At 31.2% G+C, this 13,248-nt stretch overlaps 1 protein-coding gene across 1 annotated transcript; it reads right to left on the reverse strand.

Annotated features, from left to right (window-relative positions):
* Positions 1–6,339: 6,339 nt before the first annotated feature.
* On the reverse strand, positions 6,340–8,520 carry LOC105778005 (adenine/guanine permease AZG1). Its single transcript, XM_012601550.2, has one exon. The coding sequence runs from the start codon at positions 8,213–8,215 to the stop codon at positions 6,485–6,487; it is 1,731 nt and encodes a 576-aa protein (XP_012457004.1). The 5' UTR covers positions 8,216–8,520; the 3' UTR covers positions 6,340–6,484.
* Positions 8,521–13,248: the final 4,728 nt, after the last annotated feature.

The raw sequence follows: 13,248 nt of genomic DNA on the forward strand, positions 1-13,248 counted from the left end.
AGAAATGTTGGTCGAATGTCTCCTAGGATATAACAGCACTATGATCAAAGCAGTAGCACCTCTGTAGCGATCAACAAACGAACGTTGCCTTTTTCTATCACTGGAATGTTGGAAAATATGGAGAGGAAAAAAAGAATTTTGAGAGCAAAATAAATTTGACGTGAGAGAGTATGAGTGTAGTACAGAATTCGTAGCCTTTTATAGGCATTTAATGTGGTGGAATTTTTGAAATTTCCACAAAATCTGTCATTAAAGGAGCTAACAAAATCAAATTGATTGGAATCAAATAAAATAATATAAATGTGTATATCTGTTGAGGAAAAACAATCCCATTTTGGGTCTGATCGGTTTAGACATTTCGCATTGCTCACATCGTGCAAGTGCGCCCCCAACCTTAACGAGTTTGGACTTGCACTCCCTGCTCGCAAGGCAGGGTTATAAGTTTAGTCATTCAATCACCTTTTAAGAGTGTTCCCATATATAAATACATCTCACACTTGGTATTTAACCAATGTAAGCTTTTACTTTTCCTCAACAAATATTTCCAAGTAGCTTACTTTGAGTATCAATTTCTCATTCATCATTCAACTATTTTGATCATATGATATATCGTTGTAAATGTCTCATGGAGTAGAATATGAAACCATAATTTTATGATTCAACTCTCTACCTACTGAGAATATGCCTCAAAGTTCCTATAAAATACAATTTTCCAACATTTTGGTGTTCAAAAGAATTACTGACAAATGAACCTCGATGATACAATGGAAGCCCAATAACTATCTACATTTTGCACTGAGAAAACAGTCCATTGAGCACTGAGCAGAATATAGCAAGGATATCAATTTTTATAAAGAAATACTACAGAAATTCTTCATAGAACAATCTAGGAATATAAAAGATGGTGGGAGAATAGAAACAAATTTGTTTCTATGTTTTTGGGTGTGTCATACAAATGAAATTCCAATCATATTTATAAGAGATCTCATGTCTCTTTATAGAGACAAAAATACCCAAATGGATAGTCATATCTTTTGCAATAAACATAATCATTCAAGTTATTCAATAGATATCTACTTGAATGATTATGACTATTTGTTAATAATCAAGTGACATAACTTTTGGTTATTTATAATTTTCATTTGCACTTATTGGAACACTATATATATTTTGAAAATGTTCTATCAATTTTGTACCATTCTAGTAGCCTTGCTCCCTGCACAAGTTATATTGACTGAAAGCAAATCATTGTTATTATTACTAATGTAACACCCCACAATTGTCCCGGCATCGGGTATGGATGGGAGATGTCACCGGAGCACAATCCAAAAGAAAATTTTGAAATTACTTGAAATTTAAAAATTTAAATAAATTAATAAAATCCTACCATTGAGATTCAATAAATTTAGAAATCAACTTGAAAACATTTAATAATTCGTGGGTGTTTGGGAGCAAAAACAAGATTTGATAGACTAAAAACTCAAAAAACAGTGCAAGGGATATTGTCCAGGGGTTAGGTATTGGTCCTTAGGCCCCATGTTTCGATGCCTTGGATAGGGTATCGATAGCCAGACCTAATTATTGTAGCTTTTTAGCTACTGTTTTCACGGGGTTCAATACCTTAATATGTGTCTCGAAACCTGGACCCCTGTGAGGCTGTGACCAAAATTTTGACCTCTGACTTGCAAAGTTTTAATACCCACACCCTAAATTTTGAAACCGAGGTGTTAGGAGCCAAAATTTCACATAAAAAAACTTAAACACACTCCAAACCACCCTTAATAATACCAACATAAAACTTCTTGAACATCAATTCAAGGCACATGATGTTAATCTCAAGCACATTCTAACTTACCCTAAACTCATTTGTCATTTCAAGACAATCAGATGAATACCATACATACCCACAAATAGTTCAAGTCAAGATAGTTAAGAGCATGCATGCTTAACAATATTTCATACAAGTCAAAGTTAAAAATTCACTAAATAAGCCTCCAACTGAACAATTCAATACTTCAAAATACTATGTAGCATATAAAACTAGCATATATATATACACACATGTAGACATTCTAAGTGCATGCCACAAATTACATGTACATTAATTTCATACTCTCGGTAATCTTGATGATAGTGTAATGATCTGGAATTGAGTTGGGCTTTGAGAATTCAAAAACAAAATCAACGTGGAAAAACAACAACGTGTAAGCATAAAATACTTAATAAATCCATATGGAAATTATTGTACTTTCCTTGTTTTAAGGTGAATCCCGATAACACAACTCAACATAAATATCAGATGATCAAGAGGGATAACATATACTAAGCAATTCATATTTGATTTAATTTATAATATCAAGTTTCACAATAAATTACTACCAATTTCATAGGCGAGAACTAAACAAGATTAAATACTTCAAAGTTATACTACAATTTGATTATCAATTTTTTTATCAAAGTTATGGATTTTCGCCCAATGTAACATTGTGTAGATGATCCTACTCCATTGTAAAGAAAGGGGACTATGGTTGTACTGTAAGGTATTAGCCAAAAATAACCCACAAACCTTGCCTTAGTACCTTAGAATGATAGTATTCATCCTGAAATTTGACTAGATAGTAGTCATTCTCCAGAGCCATCAGTTGAAATGACTGATTTGGCTTGCATAACATGTGCACCTTATTCACGAGAGCATTAAAAGCAATCCTTTGTCCCAACAATTTGATGATAATTGTACGAGCCATAATTTTTTCAATTAGATCATGAACTCAATCCGAGAAATACCATCAATAGTCTATGTAATTGTATCACCATCCTATAACTCGATATCCCAAGATTTCCATTGGAAGCCATTTTTCTTAAATTGTAGAGTAGACTTTAAAAGATTATTACTTTTTTCCCTTGTTCTTATCTTATATTCGATAATTTTAAAATATGACGCAATAACACAATACATAGTTAGAAAATAAAATGATATAATATATTAGTAGGTTGGACCAAATTACGTCGTGTCTAAATCTTGAGTGTTGAAATCTAAGTTCAACCCGTATTTTAAACGAGTCTATTTTTATCTAAATATTTTAATCAAAATTTCTCAAATATAGAATAAAATTTGAGGTTGAAGTGCATATCAAATATAAAAATATAAAACTCAACGAAGGTGGAAATGATAATTTTATTTTACTTTAACCAAACTTTTATTATTTTATTTTGGCTTTTTAGAGTGCAGTTGGATACCTATGTTGTTAACATGCAAAATTAAGCTTGAAATTATAATCTAATTTGGATTACTGACTAATGACTGAGTATGGAAAATATATACATATAAAAAGAAAGAAATACCTTGAATCTTAACTAGTGGCCAATTTATTAATTTTAATGTTGCCATTGTTGCAAAAAGAATCATAAATCAAAATAAAAGCAACTAAAACGACCTATTGTGACAATGACAGATCTTAAATTACATCATACCAAAACCAAACACATTTCATATTTATTTAATTCCATTATTTTATACAATTTAATTCTCATTAATATATATATATTTAATTTTCTAATAATAATGAATTGGAAATAAGTGGGATGGTGCAATGAAAAAAAGGAGAAAAGTTGAAAATAATGTGAGTAGGTTGAAAAGTATGTAAAAAAGTAGTAGTAGTAGGTGGATGAATTGGGGCCAAGAAAATGGTGGTGGAAGGCATAAAATGTTCACTTCACATAGTCTCCTCCTATCTCCAAACTCTTAGCCCATCCTTTTCCTTTTCATAAATGGAAGCATTATTTTGAGAAAGATAGCGACTTCCACTTTTCAAAAACACTTTGACATTCAAATTACTTCCATCAATAATCTCATAATTCATGTTGTGTTACAATTGAGTTTAAAATATTTTGTAGCAATTAGTTTCAAGATTGTGTTTGTACTAAAGGACTAGTACTCACACACACGGTAAAGACGTACTTATACTGCACACGCACACTCTATATTCAAAGGAAACTGTCCAAATAAAGACCTATCACTTACTTCTCAAAGATTTGAACTTGGATATATTCTATGAATAAACAATCCTTAACTATTAGACTATCACGGGAGTTACAAGGTAGCGCCAATGATGTTCTACACTCCTAAAAGAGTATTGATGATAAAACGTTATTAACTATCACATTTAAGCTATTACTTTTAACAAATCCTTAATTGTTTAGTTTGTATTCTAATAAACCTCTAAACTTTAATTTATACTAAGATAAAAGCCTTCTAGGGCTTTGTTAGGTTTAATTAAAAGCAAAATGACCTATTTGTATGTAAAAGATTATTTAAATAAAACGAAAAACTTTAAGATTTTTTTTGAAATTAGGTATTTAATGTCGATAGTAAAGATTAACTCTTTTGCGTGTTCTCTAAAACCGTAAATGATTGATTAAGAAATGTGCTCTATTCCCATGAGCGTTGATCTAACCATATAATTAAAAAATGATGTGAAAAATCACCATGCTATACTTGATGATTAAAATTTAAAATTTTTTTCTTAAATAGAAATAAGCATAAAATAATTTACATTTATATACATGTGAAAATATCATTTTCATTTTGGTTAGGAAGGATTGATTTGTTATATGGTGCTATTAATCATATAAAATTGATACATAAAATGATAAAATCAATTATGAATATACTTCATTTATCTCTTTCATGGTAACTTAGTTTATGTTGATGTTCCTACACCTCTTATAGAAGACAAATTAGGCGATTCACATGTACAAATAATTTGATTGCAGATGGTGCGTAGCTTTCTTTTATCTATAAAAACAATCAAATTACGGTTTGACTCAACCTATAAATATCTTTGTAATTGAATAAATATTCGAATCCCAATATTTTGAATTACCTTTCCATAAACATTATTTTAAAATCTCAATCATATATTTCTGCAATTGAAGTTATTGGGGGATCAAACATCAAGTCTTGAGTGTGGGAGTGATATGAAAAAGTGGTAATTGCCCCACTTTTGATGCTTTGAGCTTCTTCATACGACACATGAGTAATGATTCTAACACCATGGAACATGCAAAACAATCCCTTATCTACAAGTAACAATAAATATTGGTCCCAAATTGTTTAGAATCAAGCTTCTTTGCTCCTCCTTTCAATCACTCTTAGGAATCCTTTAATATGAGGTGTATAATTAAATAACTTCTGCATGCATTTTGATGTAGTGAGTAGTCGTGTAAAATTAAATGGAGTAATGCGCAGTTGACCTATTCATAAATTGATTTCTCGATCAAAAAATAACAGCCACAGAGCTGTTTTGCATCATTATAATCCAGACACATTTTATTTCTACTTCAGTGGATGAAATTTCTATTTAGAATGGAAATCATTCCAAACAGTGCCCCTCTCATGTGTCTATTTTTCAATGGAAGATAACAAATTAGAAAGCTGCTCTTTTATGCTCTTCTTTAATTTCTTCACAAAGTTTTCTAGAAGCATAATTTAAAAGATAGAGAAAATAAAAACAATAAATATTATTTCATTTTCATTTTCTCACTTGCGTTCGATATCAATTTATTTATTTTAAAGTCATTATCCGCATATATAGTATGGGATGATCTTATTGTTTAAATTATAAAATAATTCTTTTTGAGTTTTTTAATGATAGATTATATTTGTAAAGCTTGTTGAAGCGTATTTTATATTAGAGATTTATATATCTCATGATTTGATATTTATAAATATTTTTCAAATTTAACGATAAATTTGAAGCAGTACATCAAAACAATATTTATCAATATCAATACAAAATGATATATTCATCGGTACATTCTAACTATGTTACTTCAAACTTGACACTTTCACGAGTCAAAACTTATATTAAATTTTATTTAGGTATAAGGAAAAGTACATATGCTTTATATAGGTAAAACTCCTTAAATAAACTCTAGGTACAGAGGAAAGACCATTTTATTTTAGTGTCAAAATAAATTATAAAATTTTAGAGGATTAAAGGAAAATTTTATGTAAAAAATCTTAAAGTGAATTAGTAATTTTTCAAAGGATTAAATTTGTAATTTTGGGAGGGATCAAAATGTGATATTTAAAGAGGATTTGCTCTTGCTTAAGTACAATTGAAAGGATTAAATGCTTATTTAAGAAGAATTAAAATATGTGGTGGTTGTTTACCTCATTTCTTAATTATGAGATTAGAGGCTAGATTTCCGTTCATAGAAATGTAGCTTTAGTAGAAAATATCCTAATTTCAATAAAAAAATATGAACATATTTAAGAATAAAATAATTAAAAGTTTGGTTTAATAATTTAGGGAAAAAGAATTACTACCAACAGTGTTTGCAAGTGAAAAGGGAATCCATTTGTTATCCTACTTCTTCAATTTGTTTTTTGGTTCTTTACAAATATTGAAGACTACAAAGATATTGTCCAAAAGAGACAAAACAAAAGACCGAAATTCGTTTCAATCAGAGCGCTCTAGTTCTAGACATGATCCACTTCAACTGCTTTCACACTTCCGCCCCCAGTTGCTGCCTCATGTGCTCCGTTGACCGCATTCCCTCTCCTTTTCACCACCCCTTTTCTCACCATTAGTTCCGCCGCCCAATCCCCTGCGTGCAGCACAATGTATGTTCCGATCCCACCTATTAATCCATATGCTATCGAATATGTCAACGGCATCATTATCAATGTCACAAATGCAGGGATTGCCTGCCTCATGTCCTCCCACTCTATCTCCACCACCGCCCTCATCATCAACACTCCCACCAATATCAACGGCGGCCCCACCGCCCACGCCGGTATCGACGCCAACAACGGCGTGAAGAAAAATGCCAGGAAAAAGTAACCCGCCACCGTCAACGCCGTTAATCCCGTCCGTCCACCTTCTCGTATCCCCGTCGATGATTCGATGAATGCCGTCACTGGGGATGTCCCCAGCAATGATCCCACCACGATCGACGTTGCATCCGACATGAAAGCGAAATATTGGCCCTCGAAATCGCCGTTTTGGTCGGTGAAACCGGCGAATCTCGCCATGGAATACAATGTACCGGTTGTATCCAATATGTCAACGTATAAAAAGGTGACCAAGGCCTCCCAAAAGTAGCCTTTACCTAAATTTTTAAAACTCAAAGCCCCAGCTGTGGTTTCGATTAAATGGACGTCGACGACTTTCTTGAAATACTCGTAAGCAGAATTCCCGGCGTCGGTGTTCGGAAAAGCCGCCACCCTAGTGTTACGAAACCAAGACACGGCCGTCACGAATACTATACCATAAATCATAGCACCTTTTATATTTTTCACCAAACAATATGCTATGATCACAAACCCCACGATTCCAAGCCATAATGTGGGATTCTCCATTCTGTCACGTAAACATAATATATCACCGGAGACGGTGCCGCCGGGTATCAGAGTGACGGTTCCGTTAACCGCCGCTAAAACAGGGGCGACTGAAACCCGAGATGAACTTGGGCACCCGCCTAGAGTCACAAGGGTCGACGGATTATACCCGATTAACCCGATTCCTTGGTTATTTTGTAACCCGATAAAGGCGAGAAAAAGTCCGATACCCGCGGAAGAACTGATCCGAACCGGTTTAGGTACCAACTTAGCTAACTTGGCCCGGAACCCAATTGCTGAAATGAACAGAAAAATTAAGCCTTCTAGAAAAACTGCCGCTAAAGCACTTTCATATGGGACATTACCCGACCCGTGAAACCCGACAACGGTATAGGCGAAATACGCATTTGCCCCCATACCTGGAGCCAAAGCGAGGGGCAAATTCGCGAAAGTACCCATAATTAAACAGCCAATAAGAGAAGAAGCAACGGTGGCGACTATGAGATCCTTGCGTACTGTTTCCAAGCACGAAGAGTAACCCGGGTTGACCGGGTCGAATTTGCATGACGAATCGGGCTGGATGATTCGGAGAGTCGACCCGGTGCAGTTGGATAACGGAACGGAAGGGTCGGAACACAAAGGAAGACAATCTGAGACGCCGCAAGGGCCGCCCGAGTCGGAGAGGATGGAAGCGTTGACGGCTAAGATGTAAGCCATGGTGAGGAAAGTGGCGGTGCCGGCACGTAACTCGGTGGTGAAAGTAGAGTTCCTTTCCGCTAGTTTGAAACGTTTCCCCACCCGGCTATTGGCTACGGTTGAATTGAGTCGAGTTAAGAAGTTTTTGGGTGGTGAATGATGATCCATAACCATGGGAAATGAAAAAAGAAATAAACTTGGTTTAGAATGTAAGAAGAAAAGAGTATTTATATATAATACATATGGATATTTACCTAAAGAATGGCGAAATTGTATGGGAAAAATTGATGGCAAAAGATGATTAGAGGAAAAAGGGAAGAGATTCTATAGAAAGAAAGTGAGAAGAAAGGATCTTTTTTTATAAGGAAAAAGTATCTGAGAATTTGCACAACAAATTAATATAGATTACGAGCGCGACCATGATGATGATGATCATCATCAAACTTTTTTATTTTGCAGACAGGTTTTATTTCTTTAGTGTGAACCACGCCCAGATTTATTCACGCTTACTTGCTACTACGTGTTCCTCTTTTCTAATCTATAAAAAGGTTTAATTTTCTCCCCGTCTCTGTACTTTCTGGATTTTTTCAAATTAGTCTCCATGCTTTTATTTTTAGAATTATGCTCTGATGTGAAAGGTAAAGTCCGTATGTTGAGATTTAAAATTTTTGTAGAATTATAAGTAGAAGAACCAAATATAAAAAAGTATAGGGAGTGAAAGAAAAATTAAACCAGGAAGAAAATAAAACATGGCCAACGTAAAAACCATAAATATTGCGACTAACCCACGTAGGCTTGTCAATAGATATATAAATATTTTAAGAAGGTGATGAAATTACAAGTGCACCCCATTTTTTGGTTTTAATACAGAAGAATCCAATTAATTAAGGAAATTGAAATATGAAAACATATGGTTTTTATTTGACTTAACATTCGAAAAACCTATCATTATGATATTTTTGGTTTGTTTGTTAAAAGAGAAACCACATTCCACCTTTTGCATTGGTTTTGATTTACTACATTACATTCATACTTAACATATTTATTTTAAATTTGTTTATTAAGACATATTTGAAACATGATTATGATCTTTATTTTAAACCATGAAACTTAAATTGGTTTGAAATTTGGAACATTTGTCGGCAAGCAAGCAATATCTTTCAAACATGTTGCCTAATTTGAAAGAAAATTAGAGGGAGAGATTGACAATAATATTAGCATCAAACACCTAAAGTTGACTTTCCTGTACAAGCTGTACTTCTTTCTTTTAATAAAATTAATAAAGTATTAAAAGTCATGATTAAGACTTCCCATCCCAAATATTTCATTTTACTCTCTTTTTTTTTTTAATGTTTTTGGTTTGATGCCACTTTTTGATTTCTATTTTTGAAACACAATGTCTAGAATTATCTATTGCTCCTCTTCAACCATTTAATAAGAGGATAATGCGTTTCAGCACACTCGAACCACGCTCTCCTGCATTGACAATAATATTCATGCGAATCGAGTAATGAAAATAGTAAGATTCTAAAGCCTTACATCTTTGCACATTTTCCAAGCTAATCTTAGTCAGTAACAAAGCTGCCATTGTTAGTTAATCTACCTGTTTCCTTTTTTTGATCAACACTTAGTCAGTATTTATTTTTCTTTTTCTTTTTAATTCATATAACTTTTAACTTCAAACAGTATATTCCAATGCAAATGTAACGTTAAACGAGTTAGCATTTTTGAGTTTTATAATTCTAAACATTTTAAAACTTTAAAAATAATTTATATCTGCATGTTTCACCTTGTTCTCATGGGTTAAAAATTTGGGTGGTTTAATTTTGAGAAGGATTGTGGATAGAAAAATAATGTTTTAATAATTGAAAATATCGGTCAAATAATTATTTTTAATTTTAATTGACTTTATTGATATAATCATCGACTCAGCAATAATTAAATCAATAATTAAAATTTTATAAAATAATAAATTATTAGTCTTGATTTTCAAGCAGTTCACTCGATAGTTAATTCAATCTCTATATTCAAACTAATATATTAACCGATTCTCAATCCAATTAATTGATTCAGTTTAATTCAAATAACACTAATAACTAAAAATATTGAAAAATTTTATTCCTCATTTAAAATCCCACATCCAAAATATATTAAATATGAAATGGGGATGACCGGAAGTGACCCTATTTAGCAGTGATGTTTTAGGCTAATTTTTCAATATATGCCGGAAGAAAACCATTTGAGTATGTGTTGTTGTTTTTTTTTAAAATTTATTCATATACGATGTTTTTTAGAGAGAGAAATGAAAACATATTTTTACTATTGTGTCAATGAAAACACATATTACAGGGCGCACTTTCAGCCACGTCAGCTAAAAACGTGTTTTATGGGGCATGTTTTTACTAAAAATTAACAATTCAACTCTTTTGATTAGATGGTTAAATATTAGTGTTTTTGTTATTAAGTCTCGAGTTCAATTCCTCTCCTACTCACATTTGTGTTTTTTATTTCATGTTGTTTTAAGTTTTTTTTTTTAAATTTTAATTAATATTTTCAACACATTAGCTCTGTCGATTAAATGGTTAGATAATTGTGATTGCATATTTAAGTCCTAAGTTTAATTCTGTTATAAGTATTTTATTATGTATTTTTTATTTCGTGTTGTTTCAAACTCTTTTATTATGGTTTATAATTAATAAATATATTGTTTTCAAGTTTTTTATTTTTAATTCATCTTTTTAATTAATAAACTCTTTTATTTATAAAATCAAATAATTATTGCAAATGTCATTATTTTTAGTAAATATATTTTTATATGTGTAATATTTATCTTTCAATCCGTATCATGAGTGTAGTTAATTGACATGTTATATATTTTTGTATGTGTATTTGAAATAATTAATTGAAACATTTAACATATAAAAATATTTAAAATATCATACCCACAAGCAGATGAAAAATAATAATATTTGAAATATTTTACATATTTGAAATGATTATTTGATTTTATAATATTAGAAATCACCATACCCCCACAGTATAGGTGGAGAAAATAAATATTTGAGATATAAATATTATATATATATATAAATATATCTAAATAATTAGTTAATATTTTTAAAAATAATTACATATTTATTATTTAATTTTATAGATAAAGAGAGATGAATTAAAATAAAAAATTTAAACAATATGAAATAAAAATACAAATTAAAATGCTTATAAGAGAAATCAAATTTAAGACTCAATGATAAAATCATAATTATTTAACTATTTAACCAAAAGAGCTAATATGTCAAATTTGGAATTTAAAGGCAAAAACACTAACATCTAATTATGGGATCAAAATAGTTAAATTATTAATTTTTAGTGAAAATTCATCCGTGTTTTTATTTCTCTCAAATAAAAAAAAAACAGCACATATATTAAAAAAAAAATGAAGAGGCAAAGGGGTGGCAGGCAGGCAGACAGGCAAAGCACCAGACATCGATGCCCTCACTCGCCTGACAATGTACCTTTATTTATTTAATTTTTAATTCAATGTTTCATCTACTCCCACTGCATCATTATTAATATCCAAAATCTATCCTTTTCAATTTACTTCTATTTTATTTTTTTAATTCTTTTTAATAATATAATAATTAAATTAATCCATTTACATCTAAAATCTCCTCATCAATAATATTACCTATCAGTCGGTCACACATAAGTTGGTCTAGAAATAATAAAATGGTATATTCCGAGGGGTTTTTATAAATTATCATAGGACCAAAATGGGACCCAAATTTTGGCATACCTCCCTTATTTCCACACCTGCGCCCTATTTTTCTTAGTTTTCTACCCTACCCTCCAGCAGCGTAGGTTGGAGAGTTCTTATTAGGTATAATGATCTTTTGGTCCTTTTAACTTTAAATAAAATCAATTTTATCCTTTATTTAATCGCTTTCATCTATTTTGAGGTGATTTCATAAAAAATACAAGTTTAAAAATTAAAAGAGACAGAAATTTGAACCGTGAGCTAAAATGACTTTTCTGTGAAGTTGAAAAGTCAAATAAATCATCATGTCTTTTATTATTCAAAATAATATTAAAATTTTATGTATATTTTACATTTTATAATTAAATTTAAATACAAATATATATTTATTATTAAATATAAACCCCAGATTAATATAAAGTCATAATAAAAACATTTGTCCAAGATATAATTCGAGTGTGATTATTGGGAAAGTTTTACTTGAATATCACACTTTATCCGAACAACGGGGGCAATGAGAGGGCCAGAGATGAATCACAAATTTTGAGAACCATTATACCAACTTATAATTTCATAAAAACGAGTACATTTACCAGTTTTTGGGTAGTTAAAGTCACTATGTGCGGTATTATCTACGCCCTTGCAGAATATGTCTAGCCTTACCGTAAATCAGAAAAAGACATCTATAATCATACTAAAAAGGGTCGAACCAGCCAACGGAGCAAAGTGGTGGAATAGATAGCATGACTACAAAGATCAGACAGCACCATTCATTGTGGAAATTATAAATTAGTAAGGAGTAATTGATGTTGAAATTTGCTTTCCATGATAAGGACAAGCACAAATGAAATGAATAAATGTAGATAAAATTTGATATAAAGGAGTGATTAGTTTGTTTGGGTGAAAAGGAAAAGGTTTGGCCAAAACAACCTTACCATCTAAGGAAGTTCTGGTTTTTCTTTTAAGAAAAAAGAAAAGGGGATTGCAATTCAATGAATATGTATATCTGTAGTTTAGTCTTACTTCACTACCATTTGTCTCATACTTTCTTTTGAATATCCATCTCATCCATGAGATAAGAAAGCAATGTTTATATGGTGATCAATTATGGGGTTGGGTTTTTCTATACATCACATCTTTTTGGACCCCCACTTTCCTTACCATTTTATCTTGTTATATTATATGTATATTTCAAAGTTTGTAATTATTGTCGATTGAGTTCTAGTTTAATTAGTATGGGTATTGTTGTCAATACAGGAGAATGTAGGTTCGGCTGCGCTGAAGCACATTATCCTCCTATTTATGGGTTGAGAAAGAATTATGAGTAGTTCTAAGTATTGTATATAAGACTGTTTAAAAAAATGTAATTATTAAGATAGTAATTATATTCTTTAATAATTATAAAGATTTTAAATTTTAAATTTTTAAATTAGAAAATACATTTGGTAAA

The sequence above is a fragment of the Gossypium raimondii genome, chromosome 10 (genome assembly GCF_025698545.1).
Source record: "Gossypium raimondii isolate GPD5lz chromosome 10, ASM2569854v1, whole genome shotgun sequence".
Taxonomy (NCBI): domain Eukaryota; kingdom Viridiplantae; phylum Streptophyta; class Magnoliopsida; order Malvales; family Malvaceae; genus Gossypium; species Gossypium raimondii.